We start from the raw sequence: 23,087 nt of genomic DNA on the forward strand, positions 1-23,087 counted from the left end.
AAGGTTCAATTTCTAAATTGATTATCAATTTTTAAAAATAAAATTCTATCTTCTTTGGTAAGTCATGACAAAGCTTTTCTACAAATATACAGTTGTTTATATGTAATATTGCATATGTATACACATGTCCATAAACACAAATGTTCACATTCATATTAACAGAAATCAGTCGATATTATGTATACTTTTATGCAACATATCTTCAAACATTCTGGTAAATTAGGAATTTTTTGTTATGGCCAGCAAGGTGGCTCAGTGCATAAAGGCATTTGTGATGCTGAACTCCAGACCTGAGTTTGATCATCCCTGGAGCCCATGTAAAGATGGAAGAAGCAAGCAACTTCACAAAACTGTGCTTGGACTTTCACAGACGTGTTACACACATACATTTTGTTTAGAACTGTAAAAAAAAAAAATCTTGTGTGCATATAGGGTTGAAAATTAAAAATGCAAGTGTGCCAACCACATTCTGGCTGGAGCTTGTCCCCAGAAGTCAACTGCTGACAGTGGCTGCCAGCATGATGGCATGTTTGGCAGAACCTTTACGAAATGGGGCTATCGGGCTGGTGAGATGGCTCAGTGGTTAAGAGTGCCGACTGCTCTTCCAAAGGTCCTGAGTTCAAATCCCAGCAACCACATGGTGGCTCACAACCATCCGTAACGAAATCTGATGCCCTCTTCTGGAGTGTCTAAAGACAGCTACAGTGTACTTACATATAATAAATACATAAATTTTTTTTTTAAAAAAAAGAAATGGGGCTATCATGAGGTGTAGGGTCCTGGAAGCTTCAGTGTCATGAGTGGATGATACCTGTGCTGGGATGAATATGAATGACTCCCATTGGCTCACAGACTTGAACACCTGGTCTTAGGGAGTGGCACTACTTGATAGGGATTAGGAGGTGTGGCCTTTTTGGAATAAGTGTGTCATGGAGATGGGCTTTGGGTCAAATGCTCAAGTCAGGTCCATGGCCTCTTCTTACTGCCTGTGGATCCTGATACAGAACTCTCAGCAACCTCTCCATTACCATGTCTGCCTGTGTGCTTACACACATCATGCTATGACAATAAGGGACTAAAACTTGAAATGTACTCGTGCCCAAATTAAATGCTTTCCTTTGCAGGAAACTGCTATAGTCACAGTCTCTCTTCATAGTGACAGAACATTGAGTGAATGAGCCTGATCTGGTGGCTTTGGAATATGAAGGGCAGAGCCCAGCTTCTGCCATGTCTTCTGCCTCACTTCTCCTGCCTCATCACATGTCCTTATGTCACTGAGGTGCCGCCACAGCTAACCAGATGCTAGCTCCATGCTCTTGAGTCTCTGTGACTATGAGCAGAATAAACATTCTTTCTTTGTAGAACACTCTGCCTCTAGTATTTTTTTGAAGGAACACAAAACAGTGTTAGGCATCTCAGACTTTGTAATTCCCAATTCTTCCTTCCAAGACTAATTACAAAAATGGTTGACTTGATATCTTTCAGGCTTTTCAGTGCATGTGCTGAAGTCATATATGCATGTGAATGCACACAGATATACACATGTGTGCTTCTTTCTATTCTCTTTTCCAAGATAGGGTTTCTCTTTGATACGGCTCTGGTTATCCTGGGATTCACTCTGAACTCACAGATCTGCCTGTGTCTCCCAAGTGCTGGGACTAAAGGCATATGTCATCACTCCTGGCTCTGGCTCTACATATGTATTTCAAAACTATCTTGCTCAGACTATTAGGGAATATTAGTTTTGTCTTTTTGAATGCCTCTTCCAACAGTATTCTCACTATCCAATACAGTGACTGAAATGCAGGGATGGAGCCTGACTGCCAGGGTTCAGATCCCAGCTCCACCATGAGACTGCTCTAGTGCGCTGAGGATTACAGTTATGCTGACCACATGAAGTGCTGAGGGTTATGACTCAGCTTAGCAATAGCTGAACAAGGAGGCACCTGAGCCTGGCACACCGTGGGAGGAAATGTATGGCAGGCTACCACTCACCGGTCAATCGGGAGCTCCTGGCGCTAGGGCTTTCCACAGCACCCTCAGGGCCCAACTGCACAAAAGAAGGGCTGTTAGCCACCCAAACCAGATGCACTCTGTACTGCCTGCAATGCAAACTTAATCCAGCATTATGGACGAGCCATACAGGCAGCTGTTTCTAACTACCCTGGTGAGTTAAGTGAGCCCTTTTAAAGCTGGTGACAGCTGCTTTTATGGCAAACTGCTTAGGCTATAGGCCCCCACTGCTCAGGCAAATCACTCTCAATGTTGCTGTGGTCATTTTTACAAGATGAGATTCATATTTAAATTAACAGACTTTGAGTTAAGCAGATCCCTCCCTCCCATACAATAGGTGAGCCTCCCCGACTAATCTTAAGAGCAGAGCTGTTGAAGACATTCTCCCCGAGACACAGAAACCCTGTCTGATCTTGCGGCTGCTACTCGGAAGCACTGTGTGCCACCGTGAAGTTCTGAGTAGCAGTCCTCACAATTGTCCGTGAAATCAGTCAACCCTTCTCTCTCAATCTGGGAGGAAAAATGAAAATCTCTTGAGAACCTGCTACAGCGAAGTGATGGCTTGCTGTAATAAACACACCCAGGAATGTGGAAATAGTGCCACACTGGCTAATAGAGGCTGGAAGGCTTTGAGGTACAAGATAGAAAAAAACCTATGCTGCTCACAACTGCTACAGACAGAAAGATAGGAGAATGTGGTGAGGAAAGACTGGGACTAGAGAGGGCGTTTTTATGGTCTTCGGGACACAGAGTTGCCTGAACACAATGCTGATATATGTAGTGTGCTCCCCATGACATAACGGAACACGGCCCTGGAAACCATGGACTGCTCTCTGCCTTCACCGAGCCACGTTCTCTGAGGCAGAAAGCAGAACTTAGAGGTGATAGTGAACTAACATCTCTGTGGTTTCTAAGTCAGGTGCCCAGTACACCCCTTGATTTGTCGCTTACAGTAAGATGTGAAGGGAAAGAAGGAAAGCAGGGGAATTTTATTGTTAACCAAAAATGAAGCAGACCTTGAAGATTTGGAAAATTCAAGCTTTCTTGAAGCAAATGTTGAGTATGGTGTGGTGGGGAAACCTTTCTTAACTAGATCAGGTTGAAAGACAAGTCAAAAATAGACTCTGGAGAAAAGGCAGCAGTTTCAACAAGTGGTCGTGGTCAAACTGTGTGGCTACATGCAGAAATGCTGCTCTCTTGGACAGGTCAAGGAAAGAGGAAGATGGAGGACTGTAAGACATTTGGGTCTCATGGGTCAGAATGGGCTCATGAGCCATCCAGCTGTAAGCACGTTCTGCCTGAAGGAAAAAAAAAATCAGCCTGAGGTGGGGTTTACCAAGCCTGAGGGGTGGGGCTGTCCTGCTAGGGGGCACCAAGAAGACAGTCCATGGTGGCCTGTGGGGCTTCTGCTTGTTAGAACCTGGGACCCTTCTTTCCTTCAAAAGTTCTCTCATCTCATACTATGCTGTGTATCCCCTACCTGCCCCACATCACACACAGGAACGGAGGGAGACACTGTCTGCTTTCATGTTTGCAGATGGAGTCTTGCCTAGGAAGAGGAATATTCTAAGTTTTGCCTGTACCTAATGTAAACAATATTTAAGACAAGAATCTGTACATTTAAGAGTTGATGCCAAAGGTGCTTAATGTTTAAATGTTCCTCAGCCATTTGTTTCTCGTCTTGGGAACTGTTTAGTTGTACCCCTTTTATAAGTTGGGTGGCTTTTTGATGTTCACGTTTTGTTTTTTTTTTTTTTTTTCTATTTTAGATATTAACCTTTTACTGGATACATACTTGGTAAAGCTCTTTTCCCATTCTGTAGCCTGTCACTTTGCCTGAGTGACGGTGTCCTTTGTTATACAGACATGAAATCTCCTCTACTGTCATTCCTAGTGCCAATGAGCTCAAGACTATTTCCACTTTGTCTTCTATCAGATTCAGGGAGTTCAGCCCTATGTTAAGGTTCTTAATCCATTTAGAGTTGAGTTTTGTGCAGGGTGAGAAATATGGGTCTGTTTACATTCTACTACATGTAGCCACACAGTGTGACCAGGACCATTTGTTGAAGATGCTGTCTTTTCCCCAGTGTCTATTTTTGACTTCTCTTTAAAAAGTCATGTGTCTTTAGGTGTGTGGGCTATGTCTGGGTGGACATGTTGCCTCATGTCTGTGATCCTAAGACTATGGAGGCCAGCCTGGCTTACAGGAAACAAAATCTTTTACACACATTGGAACAAAGTGAGTTATTTTGTGAGAAAGGCATGGACTGTGTGTTGGGGGGCGAGTAACACTCTGGAATCACACATTGTCTTTAAGTTCCTTTCCTGACAATGATCATAAACCCTTTGGAATTGTCTGCATGTGGATAACCTGACTGGCCCCTCAGTGCACAATTACACAGTTCCCACTTTCAGCCCCACCCCATCTTCCGTCATCTGGGAGAGCATAAAGTGCTAATCTGAGTTGGTTCCCAGTGGCCAGTGACCTCATCGCTTACATCTATGAAGTACATTAGAAACTGAAAGAACTGGGTTTGGATAGCTTCCAGAGAGTAGACAATGTGGTATAGAGGGCAGTGGATCTCAGAGGGCATGGCTGTTCAGCGCACTTCCCACATGCCCTGCCCTCTGCAATTCTTCCCCCTGGCTGCTCATCAGGAGTCTCCATAATAGCAGGGAAACATAAGTGAAGTGCTTCTCAGAGCTAGGAGCCATTCTAGAAGATGAACTGAACCCACGGAGGAAGTGATGTCAACTGTCTCTAAACAGCTTTCTATCCATAGATCACTGTTGCTTTTAGCCTTGGTTAGAGAAGCTCCTGTTTCCAGTGGGAAGTGGTTAGCAGAGCCTTATAATTGGCCAAGGCATTGAGAGTAAGACTCTGGAGTGTCAAGCCCTAAGTGGAGTATGGGACGTTGTGGAAAGACTGTAAGAGCCAGAGGACAGGAAAGATTGCTAGGAAACACTAAGTGGTTACACCCATGAGCTCACAGCAGTGGTGGTGGAGCCTGCACAGGACTGAGCCCATCCATCAACATCCCAGCGAGAAGAGGAAGGGGCTTATGGAACCTCCCGCCTCCCTGAGGATGCCACTTACTGGGAGAAAGGAGTGTCGTAGTTCAAGGTGATGGAGGTACCACCAGTTGTTCCTCAAGGACATAACCTCCCATCCTAACTAAATGCAGTCAGCGCCCTCTCTCTCTCTCTCACTCACACACACACACACACACACACACACACACACAAACATAGGAAGATCTGGGGAGACAAAGGGCGTAGAAGTAGAGGGAAGGGGTTAAGAGGACAAAGGAAGAGTATATTACCAAAGTACAATATGCACGTATACATACATGCAATTGTAAAAGAATAAGTTTAAATGTTTATTTTAAAAACGTAAAGTTTCCAGAGTGGTGGTTTTTTCCTTGTTTTTCTTATCTCAAATGTACTAGAGATCATTATGGGTAGAGTTTTATCTCTCCAAATTCCTTATAAGTGGTCCCAGCCCCTAGTATTTCAGAATGTGTCTTAATACCCTCCTCAAGGGGGCTGGAGAGATGGCTCAGCAGTTAAGAGCACCGACTATTCTTCCAAAGGTCCCGAGTTCAACTCCCAGCAACCACATGGTAGTTTAACCATCTGTAATAGGATCTAACGCCCTCTTCTGGTACTGTCTGAACACAGCTACAGTGTACTTAGAGATAATAAATAAATAAATAAATAAATCTTTTTTAAAAAGGCCCCCCTCATTGCAGAGGGGTCCAGCACATATCCTGAAGTGAATAACACGGGCACACAGAGGCCAAGAAGAATGCTGAGATAGACACGTCCTGTTGGATCCCCAACCAGGTCTATAACAATCATGCCACAGAGTGAAGCTTCCATGAAAACCCGGAGACAAGGGAGGGTATGCCACACCTCTTCCCCAGGTCTCTTCTGAGCATCACTGAGTATGTACTCTTGTGATGTTCTTTACAATAAGGTGGCTATGTACTTTCCTGGGCTCTGCGAGTTGCTCAAATAAGTTAACTGAACCCAAAGAATAAACTGTGGGAGCCCTGACTGTACCGACTACTTAGAGGCATTGGTCAAGCTAGCTGGGACTTCTGAGTGTTTTGCAGATGGGGAGGACAACCTTGGGGTCTGAGCCTCAGGCTGTGGGATCTGCTACCATCTCCAGGTAGACAGTGCCACACAACTGGTGTCATGTGTGTGGAAAACCCTGAACACTATATTGTGTATACAGTAAAACAAACAGCACAAGTTTGGATTGGGGGCTTGTTTGTTTTTCCCAAGAACAAGCATCAAATTAAAAAGGTTCAGAGTAGAGCTTCTGTACACAGAGAACATTAAAAAATACAAAGCGGTTGAAACAGGAACCTACAGCGTATCGAATAGGATTACTCGGGGCGAGGGAGGAATAAGCAGAGCTTGGGAGAGGAGCAGGCAGAGACAGGGAAAGGAGGCTTCCTCTGCTGAACGGCGATCGTGTGTGCCAGGTGTTTGCCTTCCTCATCTGTTACTTACAGCTATGGCCAACAACGCAGACTGTTCTGTCCCCATTTTGAGGCTCAGGGAAGCTTGGCAGGCTGCCCAGGTTCTCAGTGCAAAGTCTATGCTTTCTGTCTCTTATCCCACTTAGAGTAAGGAACAGAAACAGGGCTGGGGGTATACACCTTGCCCACAAAGCCATGGGCTCTGTTCCCAGCCCTGGGAGAAAGAAAGAAGGGAAACAAAGACAGGAGAAGAGGGAGGAGAGGGCAGTAGAGGAGCAGGGGGCAGGTTCCATGAAATGATCCAAGGCTGCTGTGGGCACACCCCTGTCACCATCCCTCAGGAGGCCGAGGCACAAAGTTCCTGTGTTTGGGGCCAACCTTGGCTGTTACATAACAAGATTCCATCTCACACCAAAATGATCACAATGGAACTCACACTGGCACTGACAAGGAGGGAGGCGCTCCCACATTTGGAAAGCTCCCCAGACAACTGAGAGCATACTCTGTTTTTCTTTCTTTCTTAGCTTTAAGGAACTCAGACTTAAGCTGTAGGTGGTGGCGCATGTCTGCGACCCCAGCATTGTGGGGGCAGAGGCAGGAGGATGAGGCCATCCTCTGCTCACTGCTAGTTTCAGACTCTGTCTCAAAGGGAGGAGGGGAAAAAAAAAAACCCAAACATGAAAACTCGTAAGCCAAGGCCAGACCCACGGGGGCTTTTCCAATGCTCCACTCTTCCCCGTCTGGCGTTCTTGCTCTCTGTAACAGCATTGGCTCGGGACTTTACTTAGTGAGCATTCGCCATGAATGCAAAGCACCCTGCCAAGGAATGCAGAGTGGTACGGGAACGCCGTTGGAAGAGTTGGATTCTGAATCCAACAGAACCGGCGCTCACGTGCAGCGTGCGGCTCACGCTTTCGGTTGTGCCAGGTGAACACAGGGATGAGCTCTCCTTATACAAAGCCCCCTCCCCTTGCATGTGGGGTGGAACTAGAAAGAATGAGCTGCTCCAAACAACACGCACAGCTGTGCGCATGCTCTGTACATGCCCCGTATCTGCCCCAAAGCCGAACTGAGGAGGGCACCAGGCTTTCTTGCAGTAGTGAAAACAAGCAGGTTTCACTTAGTCCAGTGGTTCTCAATCTTCCTAAAGCTGCAGCCCTTTAATACAGCTCCTCCTGTCATGGTGATGCCCCCCCATAAAAATAATTTCATTTCTACTTCATAACTGTAATTGTGCTCTTGTTATGGATCGGGATATAAATTGTGTTTTCCAATGGTCTTAGATGACCCCTGTGAAAGAGGCTTTGAAACCCCACAGGTTGGGAACCCCTGATTTAGCTTCCTTATGCTGCAGACTCAGCATCCCCTCCGTGCATGATCCCCTCATTCCCATGTTGCATGGCTGGCCCAAGTTAAGCCCTGGTGCCCACTTAGGCTTCATCACCTCTGGTGCAGGCCTGCCATCGGCGTCTCTCTCAAGGGGAAGAGCTTAGGATAGACGAAGGTAAACATGGGCTCACTACACCGGTGACAGTGCCCCAGGGGGCAGTGCAGCAGCTCCAGGAGACTTCTGGGTAATGAGATTGGAGACAAAAAGTTCAGATCTGAAACAGAAGAGAAAAATCAGACACATGAGTGAAATTTCCTATTTCCTTCAACTAGACGTTTGAAATTCCTCTTTGTTACCAAGTAAGTTCAAATAGTTAAAAGTAAGTATATCATGTTGAAAATTCTGTTATCTGATAAAACATTCAATAAAAATCTAACATTATTAGAAAATGAAAGATGTTTTTTATAGTTTTGATACTAAAGGAAAATGAAAATCCACTCTTTTATGAGCAGCTAGAAACTGTCCTGAGGCAGAGGCAAGGAAAGAATTAGATCAAATAGTCTTTAGGAACAAGGATCAAACACGCAGAGCAGGCTTTCCTAAGTCAGAGAATTAAAGGAGGGTGAGGTCTGGAGACCACAGCAGCTGCTGTTAAGTTCTCCTCAAAGCTATCAGCCGTTCTGTCAATTAAACACCGACGAGGAGAGCCTACGCATGGAAAGGCTGATTACAGAAAGTATCAGATGCTGGAAGTCAAAGAGGATGAGAGGAAGATAAGGAAGCAAGGTTTGCCTTGTTCATTCTCGTGAACACAGGTAGGGAATGGTCTTCCCAGCCCAGTCTGAGCCATGCAAAGGACACATCTAGCGCGAGCCACCACAGCCACCCAGGCAATCTTGACAAGTGTTTACCCTTGTTTTAGCCATGTGGTGAAGGGAGGAATGCTCAAACTGAGGTGACATCTCAAGTTTACCAGCTAATCCTGGCAAGGACACAGAAACTGTCTTTTAGAACTTTTCAGATGATTGAAATCCACTTAGAAAAATATAATTTCTACATAAGTAAATAAATTTCTGTTCTGTATAAACAAAAAGGATAAACAAAACCAGCCTACAGGTCAGCAATATGGCTTAGTAGGTAAAGGCGATTGCCATCAAACCTGGAGATCTGAGTTCGATCTCTGGAACACACATGGTGGGAGAACCAACTCCCCCTCTATTTTTAAAAGAAAATTAAAGGAGGGCATTTTTAAAAACAGCTTAATTTTGGACTAACTAGATATTCCTGGAAAGCTAAGCTGGTTTTGTTTTAGTTGAACTCCACGGTCCCTCTCCAAATGCAAAGACAAAGCATTTAGCAGCTTTAAAAACATAAATATGGTTCAGCAGTTAAGAGCACTTGATGAATTTGAGATCCAACACACATGTCAAGTGTTTGGGGATTGTGAGTACCCACAAAATGGCCTCTGTGGGTACCCCACCCCCAAAACATGTACATACACACAAACACATAAGTACAACTTTTTTTGCAATATGAGATATTTTAGTAACACAGTTCGGGTTAGTCGGTTGCTTATTCATTCTTGCTTGCTTTTCTCCTGCCCCAGCCCCAGCCCCAGCCCCGCCCCAGCCCCGCCCCAGCCCCAGCCCCGCCCCGGCCCGTACTTTCTTGATGTGCTTCCTTCTAATCTGAGCCGAGCAATGCCTTTACAATCTAGATACTCTCCAAACAGGCATCAGCCTGCTTGCTAGTACTGACAAAGGCTTTTGGGATTTCTTCTCCTTACAGTTGCTGGATCCCGGGAGACAGAGGTCAAGCCCAGCCTTTCTGGAGGAGACATGTGACTCTGTCCCCACTGTTTGCCTTTCACTTCAAGCACACACATGTCCACACCAGGTTTTCTAACTTATAGTTTCTCTGGGAACTGCTGCCCTCTACAATGAAAACCACATTTTAATAAATGCTTCTGTGGGTCTGCATGGGGTGCCAAAGGAGCCAGTGTTGAAACTATTAAAGCTTAGCAAGCTTCGGGGGGCTGAGACAGGAAGACCACTGACATACTCAATGCCCAGAAACTTTACACTTGGTTAAGATGGTAAAGTTAGTGTGAAATTTGTATGCTGCCGTGATAAAAGGAAAAAAAAGATGAAAAGCAAAACAGACAGGATAAAAGACAAGTCTTTGTTTCCTGACTGAGACAGCAGGGAAGACCCACGTGCTTACCTTTCCAAAGCCCGTGGTAGGTGCGGTAGAGACTCCGCATGGTCAGTTCTTGCAGAGGCAGGACATGATCACTCTCTGTGCCTATTGTCTTCACCTCTGCTGGGAGGAAGACAGTCAGCTGCCCAGATGAAAATGTCAGCAGCCTCACCTCTGACAATTGGATGGGGATGCCACAGCTGCATAAAGACACAGCACAGGGGCATCAGTCATGAGGTAAGGCTTCAGGCCAGGTCACAAGGCATTCACAGGCATATATAACAATCCATGGTGGCTGAGTTGATGCTGACCCAGGCTCTTTACTCAATCCTGGCCAGAGACCAGAAGCAGCTGGAGTACAGGTTACAGTGTCACTTACAGCATCACGCATTCCTCTATAGTAGGCTTCCTTCAGAAGATCTGTAAAGCCTGCTGCAAGCTCCACCTTCCCCCCTTTTAGTATCAAGTTTATGTTGCTGAAAGCTTCCAAATTAATTTTCTCTTCTTAAGAGTTTCACTGTACAAAGAATTTACTACATAGATGAGGCTGGCTTTGAACTTGCAGGGATCCTCCTGATTCTGCCTCTTAAGTGCTGGGGTGACAGGGTACAATACCATGCTGGGCTTACCTTTTAGAAGTAAAGAAAGCTGGTGAGATGGCTAAGTAGGGAAAGCACGTGCTGTATAATAAGCAAGCCTCACCACCTGAGTTTGAGTCCCCAGATTGCACAGAAACACAAACACCTGCAATCCAAGTGTGCCCTCTCAGAAGATGGGAGACGGGACAGGAGAGCTGCCAGAAGATTGAGGGCCAGTTAGCATGGCTATGAATCAGTAAACAGCACTGACTTATCTCAAACAAGGTGGAAGGTGACATTTGAAGTTGTCCTCAGACCTCATATGCCATGGTATGTACCAGCATCCCCCACAGCAGGGATGGGTGCTGGGGGAGAGTTGGGTACTCGGTTGAGATACTCTACTCTAACATTTTTAACATTTTGTGTGTGTGTAGAAAAATCTAAGCCCATGGGCATACATTTAAAGTGCCAGATATTAACTTTAGTGGTTCTTTTCATTTACATGTGGGCAGATATATAAGCCAGGAATGTTAGCTTGAGTTTGGTTTTAACTCATGGCTCACTTTCCCACAGCCTGGGTCCCTTCTTCTAGCCCCTGAATAGGCCAAGCAATGCTCTATCTAGTTCCTGCTTGTTCTGTGGCTCTAACCATACCTCCAACTGGGGTCATTAGGTACCTAAAAGCCTACTTCCCTTTCTTCTGCAATGACTAAAGGCTTTAACAAAGGCAGTTCTATGAGCACTGCCTAGTGAGTTCTGGCTGTCAACCTGACACAGCCTAGAGTCATCTGAGGGAAGAACCAAAGAACAGTCCAGAGCAGAATAGCCTGCGATCAGTTAACCCCTGCAAGAGACTGTCTTAATTGATGACTCTTGCGGGTGGGACTAGCCCACTGTAGGCGGCTCACTTCCTAGGCAGGTGGTCCTGGGCTGTGTAGGAAGACTAACTGAGCAGGAGACAGCTAGCAAACCAGTGTTCCTCCACCATTTCTGCTCTGACTTCCCTTTATGATGGAATGTGATGGGGGGAGGGAGGACAAATAAAGCCTCCCCCACCCCAGGTTGCTTTTGGTCAGTGTTTTAGCACAGCAACAGAAAAACAAACCAGAACTATGACTAGGATAATATCTTTTGACTTTGACCAGAAAAGACAAGGACACAGGGTACGGGGACTGGAAGGCAGGAGCCCGAGGCTCCTTTGCTCATTCCGAGTTTATTCCTGCGCCCCTTCCTTCACCTCACTGGGAAACAAGTCTGGAACAGTGCCACTGCAATCCTCGGGGCCGAATGAGTCTTTCCAGAGGACTTTGAGGGGAATGTTGCCGAGGGGCGCACTTTGACTCAAGAGCTCGGCAGTTTAGACTAAAATGCCACACAGAATAAAAGGCAGGTGCCACGAGCAGTGGTCAGAGCCTGAAGACAAAGGCTGTGCATGAATTCCAGGCGCTGGAAAAAGGACTTAGGTTGTGGGAGCGTGGGCCAGGAATGTTGGCTCAAGTCAGGGAGTTTTAATTCATGGAGAAGACTACTAGATGTCTGTTTCCAAACTGTGTGGAGATATGGACAGCGAAGAGACTTCATTATAAAGAAGGGAAGAAAACTGCAGACACATGGGGGGGGGGGGCGCAGGACTGAGCGAGTCAGGAGGGTCCAGACAAGGTAGGGGAGGGGAGGTGCAGACCACAGAGTTCAGTAGAAGCCAGGGGCCTTCCTTCTCTGCAAGGTGTAAAAGCAAACAAGTCACACTTCAGAACTGCCGATAACTTGGCGGGGGGTGGGGGGTGGGGGGGGGGGGGGGTGTCTGACCTGTTCTAAGAGAGCGGCATTACTCTCCAGAGGCAGGGAAACTACCTTCACTTAGTGATTTCCTTTTCAGAAGAGCTACTTTAGTTCATCTGATCATATGAACTTTGGTATTTTAGCCAGAAGTCTTTTTTCAAGTGTTATTTCAAAACAATGTAAATTTAAATGGCAGAAATAACAATAGCTTATTTCCATGAGCTAAACAGTATAAAAATGGAAAAAGAAGTGAATGATTTTTTTATTCTAGGCTTTCCACCTTCAAACCCTACCTCCTGTCTCAGTCCCAATGCTATTTTGGTGCTTTTTAAAGTTTATTCTCTATACTCATGAGAAAAGAAAAAAAGAGAGAGGGGGAGGGAGGGAGAGAGAGAGAGAGAGAGAGAGAGAGAGAGAGAGAGAGAGAGAGAGATAGGAAGGGAGGCAGAAGGGAAGGGAAGGGAAGGAAGGAAGGAAGGAAGGGAAGGAAGGAAGGAAGGAAGGAAGGAAGGAAGGAAGGAAGGAAGGAGAGAAAAAAGCAGAGATAGCCCCTTTCTTTTAGTCTGCTCCCTTAATCAAACAAGAGCACAAAGCACTACAATGTTCTGCTCACATAATCAATCATGTGGGCCATCAAGACACAGCTAGAGAAGTCTTTTAAACAGTGTGACTGGAACTTACTCTGTTCATCTCAGCCTTTTCAGTTTTCCCTCCTAGCACACGGCGTTACAATGAAAGCAACATATCCTTATGTACAGAAATTTTCATGACTGAAGATACTATTCCCCAAAAGAAAACTGCTAGCCATAGAAACAGTTGTAACTACAGAGAGGCTGTGGACTGTACTGTCCGAGATGGCAGGGCAGCGGCTGCTTGTAGCAGTCTGACAGGTCTGGCGGATGGCTACCCACAGCACGCGTTCTAGTTTATAACCTCTGGGGATGCTTACTGGTCATTCACATTCCTCTTCTGTGACCTAACCATTCACACTTTTGCTTACTGTTCAACTGAATCAAAAGTCGATTCTTAGACCCTTTCATATTGGCAAATCCTTCTCACACCTGAGGTGGGCATCTCCTCCTTTTAGAGATGGTCCCTCTCCCCACTCAGCTGTCTGCCCCGCTGTTACAAGCACCCATCCTTCCATTCCCAACATCTGACTCTTCCGATTATTAGGAGGGTTGTCCTAAAGTTTCTTCTAGTTACATACTCTATTATTTTACATGCAGATGTTCTTTCTTTCTTTTTCTCTTTTGCCCATGTTATAAATAGAACAACCTATAGTGTTATCAAATACAATACCTGTTCACCTCTGAACTGGAGTGCCATCTTCACCATGCTAACTTCCCAAGCAAACACTTTTGAATTAATTGAGGGCTTTTCCGTGTTAGTGCGACATCTGTCAGCCCTACGGGGCTCTGATGACTCTGCCTTACAGAAGACAGTCAGCTGATATGTCTGCCTGCAGATCCTTCTTAAAGCCTTTTCTTGCAACTCTAAGTTGTTTACTTTTTACCTTGAACTTTACACTAGCTTTAGCTGGACATCAACCCAAACGTTCCTGGGATTCGGTTCTTTGAACATGAAGTATAGTATTGATTCTTGGTTTTCAAAGATCTATTTTATCAGGTAAAGATACCCCCTCCCCTGCTGCCACCCAATTTGCTGACAGGATTTCCAGTTTGTCTTTTGAATTAGAATATCTGTTGTTTTCCTTTTCCTTCACAGGAAGTAGGGATACAAGGTAGTGGCCATCCTAGAAACTGAAACCCCACAACTCATCCCAAGATGCACACTGAGACAGCTGTTAGTGACCACACCCTGCCAGACGATCACTTATCTGTAAGGGTCAAATAAGAAGTCGGGAAAATAAAAAATAAAAACCAACCAAACAGGGGAAACTCTTAAAGATAACAACCAGTAAAAAGGCTACTAACTATAAAAAGGAGCGGTGGTGGTTGATACTGACTGAGGGGGGAAAATGGAACTGACAGAAAAACCTGCAACTGTTGGGGCACCCTGGGGCCCACAGTTCTTGGGATGAGGAGTTAAGAGGACTGAGTACTGCAATGTTTTGTGTGTGGTGACCCAACAGGAAGAGGATGCCACATGGAAGGAAACAGACTTAGGAAAATAACAGCCATCTGTCAAGTGGAATTTTGGCAAATGTCTTATTTTTTTTTGTGGCAACCCAGCAAGGGCATAGTGCCCAGGTACTGAGTCAAACACCAGACTAGGTGCCCCTATGAAGGTATTTTCGATAGGAGTAACATATACCACATTTATAATAGTAAAGCTCAAAGCTCACCGCCCTCTGGAATGTCAGAGACTCGCGTGCTCAGGGTCAAAAGAACAAAAGACCAAGCATCACCAGACAGGGGAACTCTGCCCTCAGACCACTCCTGACTTCTGCTCTTCCCTACAGATCCCTCCATGTCTGTGGGACTGAACTCTGACAAATACATGTATGACGTAAGATAATATTCCCACTTCTAAGCTTTATTTTGTTTTATATTTTAGTATGACAGGAATTTGTGAATTTCTCAGAAAGCATTCTTTGTGGTCTTGTGGATCATCTCAGAGATTCAATATCATGAATGGCCACCATAGGGCCATTTTTTTTTTTAATACAGCATAAAATAGCCCCAACCTGAAGACTGATCTGAGTTGTAGCTTGAAGGGTGTGTTTCCAAACTTTACACCCACACTGAAGAATGAGAATCCTGAGCAAAAGTATAAAATAAAAATATGGAGTAGAAAGCACATTAAAAAGTTAGCTTCCAGCTCATGCCCCCCCCTCCTCCTGTTGGCCCCTGAATGCTAGGATTATATAGTACATCATTCATGAATATACCTCATATCACTGCTACTGTGACAGCTGCTGCTTCCCAGCCCATCCTGAGTGTTTCTGCACGGATTAAGCCCAAACCCATTAACAACAAAGGGTAGGACACTGAAAGCCAGGCTTTAAGGCTTTTATTGTCCCTTGTAATTACAATCACAGATTACATTGAAGAGGCTCACACTAAACAAGTGTACCCTAATTTTATAGAAAGTTTAGTTTTTCTTTGATAATTCTTTCAGCAGAAACCCCTGTTCTTCGCCACTAGATATTAAGAAGCTAATTAAATTTAATCTATTCATGGCTTCTATGATTCACCCTCAATAGCCAGCTGCAGCCAAGTGCTGCCAGGACGGAGGGACTGAGTCAGCCATTCTATTGCCTACCTTCTCTGAGCTGCTTCCAAAGGATTTGACTCTGAAGGAGTCAGCAGAAGAGTCCCAGCTCACATAGCTGTGAGCCCAGGCAAAGGGGAAAGACAAAGCGGTGGCGGCAGAATGGCCACTGCACAAGCTAAGAGTAGGTGATGACGTGACTGCTACCAAGATTCTTAGACAACTTCCTTCATTTATAAAACAAGGATAACTTACAAGGTTTGTTGGGAAGATTTTGTGCAATGACACAAATGAACCAAGAGCACACTGTCTGGTACCCAACAATTCTAATCCACACGTACAGTTAAGCTTTCTTTTTATTATTAACTGTTATTATTGCTGCTTCATAGTAATATTAGAGTTGTGTCAGTCAACAGAAGACAAAAACATGAACTGGGACTTAGCCATTTAGTTCACAGGGCACAGGGCACAGGGCACAGGGCACAGGGCACATGGCCAGAGTCTGGTACATGGAAGAGGCTGGAAAGCACTGCCTAAAGATGTGAGCATCAGAGATCTCCAAATAGAAGTGAGGCTGGGTATTGGTGTCCCACACCTTAGTCCCAGCACTGAAGAGGCTGAGGCAGGCGGATATCTTAGTTTAAGGCCAGCCTGGTCTTCAGAGTGAGTTTCTAGGCAGCCAGGGCTACACTCACACAGAGAGAAACCCTGTCTCAAAAACCAAACCAAACCAAACCAAACCAAACCAAACCAAAACAAAACAAAACAAAAACAAGGACAAAAAAAGAAGTAACAATGAAGCAAACTCTCAAGAGGAAGGAATGGAAGATACAAAATGCTTCAGTTTACAATAAATCCAAGTATTATCCAGCACTTATTAAACATTGGTAATCTTGATTTAGAATTCATGCAGTTTAAAACATTTTACACTAACTGCCTAGGAGGTTACACAAATATTCACACACTGAATCCTTAAGTCACTTATTAAATTGTGAATGCTAGTACCTCAGGTTTAGATAATTATAGTAATCATTGGACATCTCCATTTAATTCAATATTGTCATAGCTGTCACTCATCATTTAGCTTAAAACAGGTTACCTGAATAGCAATGTCACCTTGCCACTGAGATTTTTCTACATATTTGCCCCAAAATATATGATATAGTAAATTAGTTCATCTTCATTTTTGCTTTCAACCATTCCATCTAATAGCATGTCAAAGTTAGGGCTGGAAAGATGGCTCAGTGGGTGAAATGCTTGCTTTGCAACCATGGGAACCTGTTTTCAAATCCTCAGATCTAATGTAGAAGGGCTGGGTGCAGTAGCAGCACACGTCTGTGATCTCAGTATTTCTACAGCAAGATGGGAGGTAGAGACATAAGGCTACTCAGGAGCTGTGGGCCAGCCAGCCTAGCATTCACAGTGGTAAAGACAACTTGTTTCAAATATGGCAGGAGGCAAGGACTGACAGCAGAGTTGTTGTCGACAACAACATACCATGGCGCCTGTGTAACCACCTCCAACCCCCTCACCCCCAGAAACAGACAGACACTGAGAGGGGACTAGATGGAGAGAGAGGGATGGAGGGAGGAGTGGGAGGGAGGTTGGTATTGAGAGATTTCTTTAAGTGAAGATTTAAATTGTCTTGCCAAGGCATTCAGATTTTTTATCCTACAGAAAGTATCCACACGGCGCCCATCTGCCGTCACTGGGATGCTACAGACATATCCTCCCTTGTAGCAAAACCATCTTTTCATTTTAGAGAAGAAAAGAAAGTGCTACCTAGAAAGAACACCGTTGTCCTGGCGAAGCCTTTGCTCACTGGGTAGTTACTAAGCAGCCCTGAAGTGCTCCTTTGCTTTCGCTCTGTTTTCTCATTCGTTAGGAAGCCCAAGGTGGACTCAGAGAATGCCCCTGACTTGCCCTCCTCCGTGCAGACATTACACTCTGGGTTTTATATTAGTACCTTAGAAAGGTCTCCTTAGCTGGACATGGTGGTGCACACCTTTAATCCCAGCACTTGGGAGGCAGAGGCAGGGGGATTTCTGAGTTCAAGGCCAGCCTGGTCTACAAAGTGAGTTTCAGGACAGCCAGGGCTACACAGAGAAACCCTGTCTCGAAAAACAAACAAACCAAAAAAGGTCTCCTTGTTTATCTTTAGTTGCTGTCTAAGTTCCCTTCCCAGCTGCCTGGGCTACACTGCCAGGCACAGAGCGGTGCTCACACTGCCTTAGAGGTCCTGAGCTGAGGATGCGAAGCCTAGGCAGCAGAGGCATGACCTCTTGAACCCTGCTGCCGCCTCATTCCCTCCTGACTCTCCTGGGACAGGGCATGGACATTCACAGGGGCTCGGGCCCTCTGTCCTCCTCTCTATCTGCTCCAGCTTCCCACCAGAATTTCTGTTGCTGTGCCTATTCTGCCATAGGATTTTATTCTAAAATCTTGTTATATTTCTTTTTTGGGTGTTTGTTCTGTTTTGCTTGTCTTTTCATTCATGATAAAGCTATTCTTTGCTTACTGATGAGAGTTACAAGATTATTTCATTATCTTTATTTTTGCATCCCGACATTTCAGATCACTTCAGGTTGGTCTCTAAGCATCTTTATTCTTGGGAATGGGCCACATTCCTCCAGTTCTTTACACGCTGCAGAACTCTGAACTGCGGCGTAGACTTTAACATCTAGACTGAAGAGATTCTAGGTTCTATTACATTCCTCCAATGATCAGGGAAACACTAGCATTTTTGTCTCACCAAGTAATTTACTTTGTTGGCCTCAAAATGCAAACCTTGTAACACTTTTGTTAGATGCAGCTGGGCTGCTCTGGGCCTGCCTCAAGGAGGTGCCATTTGAATACTCAATATTGTTTTGAGTGTAAAGAGCCCTTATATAAAAATGGTCTATGAACAAAGGAAACTACCAGCAGGACACACAGCCTACAGAATAAGAGAGTACAGCTAGTGGTACAGGGAGTTAATATCCAGAATATATAAGGAACTGCAAAAAGTAAACACCCCCACCCACCCACGTGATACTGCCAATCAATAAATGGGTTAGCTGGATGTGGTGGTCCATGGCTTTTATTCTTACAAGGCAGAATCAGGCTGATCTCCATGAGCTCAAGGACAGCCTGGTCTACATAATAAATTCCAGCTCAGCCAGGGCTATATAAGGAGTAAGATCATGTCTCAAAAATAATGCCTGAACAGATAATTCTCAAAGAAAAGAAGAAGAAATATATATATAGTCAAGAAATAAATAAGTAGTCAATAAGTATTTTTAAAAGCATCTAACATTCCTTGCTATTAGGGAAATGCAAATTTAAACTGCTTTGTGATTCTATTTCATCCCAATCAGAATGGCTATCATCAAGAAAACCAATGACAGCAAATATTAATGAGGGTGTGAGCAAGAGGACTCTCTACTCACTGCGAGTGTGAGGGTGACCAGTACAGCCACCATACAAGTAAGTATGAAGGTTTCTCAATAACGTAAAACCATAACTGCCACATGCCTCAGCCATAACACTCCTGGGTATAGACCCTTGCATATCCATGCTGACTGCTGTTCTAGTCCCAACAGTTAGGACATGGAACCAGCCTAGATTCTATCAATGGATAAATGAACAATGAAAACTATAAAACCTTCATAAGGAGGATCGGAAGGTTGCATTAACCTAAGAACTCCAGACTCAGAAAGACAAATTCTCATATTCTCTCTCTGTCTCTGTCTCTGTCTCTGTCTCTGTCTCTCTCTCTCTCACACACACACACATACACACACACACACGCACATGCACCCACACAGTGGGTCCTAGCTTTACTGTTCGAGTGCATGGACACACGGGGTGCAGACTGTAAATGTACAGACTCCTAGAGAGGGAAGAGGTGGCGAGGAGCATACATAGCATCAGAGTGGAAAAGCGAATTGGAGGAGAAGGAAGAGGAGAAACAAAAATAAACTATGCTTGAAACATAATTCCTTGTATGCTGATTTAAAATAAATAATCTCCCAAAATACTATAGCTTACTAAGTCTATTCACAATATATTAATAAACAGCTTCTCCTGACTGGGGAAAAAAAAAACCCTGTTACCTAAAAAATTTTTATTCCACTGGTTCAACTCAGTTGAACTATGACCTTAAGTGCCTGCATAACAAACCAATAGATTGCCTAAAGAAACTGCTCCCGGATAAAGCTGGACATGTCCATGTACAAACGTTCGTTTCCTTCTTCTCACACAAACAGGTTTCTGGAGATATCCCCCATGCAGGACCACTTTTACCACTAAGGATGTAGTAAGAGACTGACAATCCCGGAGAAGCCAGCACTCATGAGGCTGGCACAGAGCGAGAGTGTCAGGGCACTGTGGTAGCCAGCCAGCCTCTACTTGGCTCTCCAGGGCCCTCCCCTCCTAGCCGTGTGAAGATGGCTGACCCGTGTGGTCAACAGGATTTAATGTGTGCCTCCGAGTGGGACACAGGAGTCGGGCATGCTGTAAGTTCACACACCCCTCTCAGGGCAGTTCCCCTCTGTGCTGTTAGCTATGCCACAACAAGCACTTACATCCCTTGGCTTTCTAGCAACTTCTAACACAATCCTGACATGCTTCTTAGTGTTCAGTATTTGGACAAGGAATAAACTCAATGAGGAGGGGCTAACTTAGTTCACATTTCTATAAATCAAGTTAGGTTCATGAGACTTCTGAGACATTTGTGAATAACTTTGTGTATATTTTATGCTCTTTGTATATTTTCTATTCCATTCTCTAATCTCCCCCAGAGTCATGACATACATGTGTGTGTATGTATGTGTTGGTGCAGCATAAGCAAAATATTACCAACAAAATCTCTCAGGCTTTATATAAATCAGGTGATGTTTTATATAAATACATATATACATGTACTAGAGATCACATTTTTACATTTTCTTTCTGTCACGACCTTGTCTTTCTGTCTCTGTGTCTTTCCTCTCCTCTCCCACAGAAAAACAGGAGTTGCCTAAACCCTGACTTGGAATTGGGGCTTGTGATTTCCTGTATAGGTAGAAGAAAGATGGAAAAAATCCCCCCCCCCATCTTCAGCATGTCCTAGAGTTTTGAGAATGTTTTGCCATTTATATACTATACAGACAAGTATTATTTTGAGGCATAAATTAGGCTAACTGACCTAAGGATGAATGGCTTAGGAATCTAATGATGAGAACATTCAAAGTTCTGGGTTAAACCAGCAGACTGAAATGCAGGACAGTCTATCTGTAAGCTAGGCCGCACACACCCCAATACTAATATTATAAAACTGGGTGTCCATGTCCTATTACTATCAATGAGGTAAGCTTATAACAATATGAAGAAGCCAGATCATTAACTAACACTTCATTTCCTAAAACCTACTAACACTGCTGCGGGTATAAACTCAAAGACAAAAACTCTTTCTCTACTCAGAGCAAACCGAACACTCGGGCAGTCAGCAACACCCATGTCTACACAGTAACTCCTTCCTAACTGTGGCAGAGGCTGAACTGACCTTGCAGGGCAGCCTCTGAGGGTCAGTGTCGGAGCTGGCTTACATTTTCTGTATGACGACTGACTGAGGTCATCCTGTTCACCATGTGGAAGAATCAGGCTATAGTAAAACCCTTTAAGAATTCACTGGGGTATGACTATGCCGTGTCACATCTGTGACACAGTCAGCTTTAGAAAAGCCACTCAGCTAAAACCTGTAACACCATCTATTGTTCCTGCTTCAAGAAGGTTCTGCATTTCATCTGCCTGTATGGGCTGAGCTCACCTAGGCTTCCTGAGCTAACGAGTGAGCCCTCTTCCTAAGGAAAGGCACAGCTCCTCCCCAGAAACAACATCGTCTGTGTTCAGTTCTGCTGCCTGTCTTCTTGCTGAGCTGCATGGGGTGTGAGTCAGCCTGCACAGCCTGCTGGGAGTGAGAAGAGGAGTCAGATGTGTTGGCTCCCTCATCTCAAAGGTGTTCCTTCGGCTGCTCAAGTGGGGAAAGTAAGCTGGAAGTGTGTCAGCCCTTCCATCTCACACCACCAGGACCCTTCCTCTCAGGTGCTGTGCCCTTCCTGGTAGAGGTCACAGTCCTGAAAGCCCATGTGAAGGGGATTCTTGTTGCTCCAACTGAAGGGTCTGTGTCTGCTGTGGAATTCTATTCTTTTTCTTTTAAGATTTATTTATTTTATGTATGTGAGTACATTGTAACTATCTTCAGACACACCAGAAGAGAGCATTAGATCCCATTACAGATGGTTATGAGCAACCATGTGGTTGGTAGAAATTGAATTCAGGACCTCTGGAAAAGCAGTCAGTGCTCTTAACTGCTGAGCCATCTCTCCAGGCCCCTGCTGCAGAATTCTAAATACTTAAAATCAGTAAAGTCTTAGCTAAGAGCCAGTTACTGCAGCAAAGTGTCCTTGCAATAATGTTCCAAAGAAGAAAATCTTTTAACTTAATGCCAATTCCTCTACTTTCTAGAGTTTATAGTGGTATGTATGGTGTACTGGCTGGTTTTGTGTGTCAACTTGACACAAGCTGGAGTTATCATAGAAAGAGGAGCCTCCCTTGAGGAAATGTCTCCATGAGATCCAGCTGTTAGGCATTTTCTCAATTAGTGATCATGGGAGGAGGGCCCATTGTGGGTGGTGTCATGCCTGGGCTGGTAGTCTTGGGTTCTATAAGAAAGCAAGCTGAGCAAGCCAGGGGAAGCAAGCCAGCAAGCAGCATTCCATGGCCTCTCCATCAGCTCCTGCCTCCAAGTTCCTGGCCTGTGTGAGTTCCTGTCCTGACTTCCTTGGTGTTGAACAGCAGTATGGAAGTGTAAGCTAAATAGACCCTTTCCTCCCCAACTTGCTTCTTGGTCATGATGACTAAGACATGTGGCATGAAATCCTCACGCTCTAGACTTAAATACACACAATTGGTCAATAAAGACAAAAGTAGAGCTATCTCTATAGCAAAAGAAGAAAAAAAATGCATGTACTCTTTAGACTGCAAAGTAATAACTCATGGACTGCCCATGGCTTACTAGCTGACACCAACATACAAGCTTCTGAATTGTTTGCCTCGTATTCTTAGTTCATAAAGGTATTGGGCCAAAGGCAAACCTAGTAGAACTTCCAAACCCCGTGCATCTATCTGTAAGCACGCACTGGAGGCAGCCTTACCCGTTGCAGCCGATGACTTTGTTGTAGAGGTACGAGGGCAGGCCCTTCAGCTGGATGTTGTTATCCACATACACGTACTGCAGTTCTCGGGAGCGACCTAAATCTGATCACAGAGAGTGGTGCTGTTAACCACTATAGGAATTAACCATTATAATACGAAGGACAATGTAACGCATAACATCATAAATAACCCCAATGCTCTATTTTGGAAAAAAAAATATGAATGCATGATTCTGAGTGTAGACTTACGGCAGTTGTAATACTGACTTTGTGTCGGGAAACAAGGTGTAGAAAAGTTAACCCATCCTAAATCAGATAAGGGACTAATATCCAATATATATAA

The 23,087-nt window shown here is 44.6% G+C and overlaps 1 protein-coding gene across 2 annotated transcripts in view; it reads right to left on the bottom strand.

Moving 5' to 3' along the window:
• Positions 1–23,087, bottom strand: part of Lrrc28 (leucine rich repeat containing 28) — a 130,979-nt gene that overhangs the window by 8,034 nt on the left and 99,858 nt on the right. For both annotated transcript variants that reach the window (XM_021168029.2, XM_021168028.2), the window contains 3 exons: positions 22,745–22,847; positions 10,060–10,235; positions 7,951–8,110 (listed from right to left, as the gene is read on the bottom strand). In XM_021168029.2, coding sequence (XP_021023688.1) covers positions 7,951–8,110; positions 10,060–10,235; positions 22,745–22,847 — 439 coding nt within the window. The remainder of the gene's footprint in view (positions 1–7,950; positions 8,111–10,059; positions 10,236–22,744; positions 22,848–23,087) is intronic.

The sequence above is a fragment of the Mus caroli genome, chromosome 7, assembly GCF_900094665.2.
Source record: "Mus caroli chromosome 7, CAROLI_EIJ_v1.1, whole genome shotgun sequence".
In the NCBI taxonomy this organism is placed as follows: domain Eukaryota; kingdom Metazoa; phylum Chordata; class Mammalia; order Rodentia; family Muridae; genus Mus; species Mus caroli.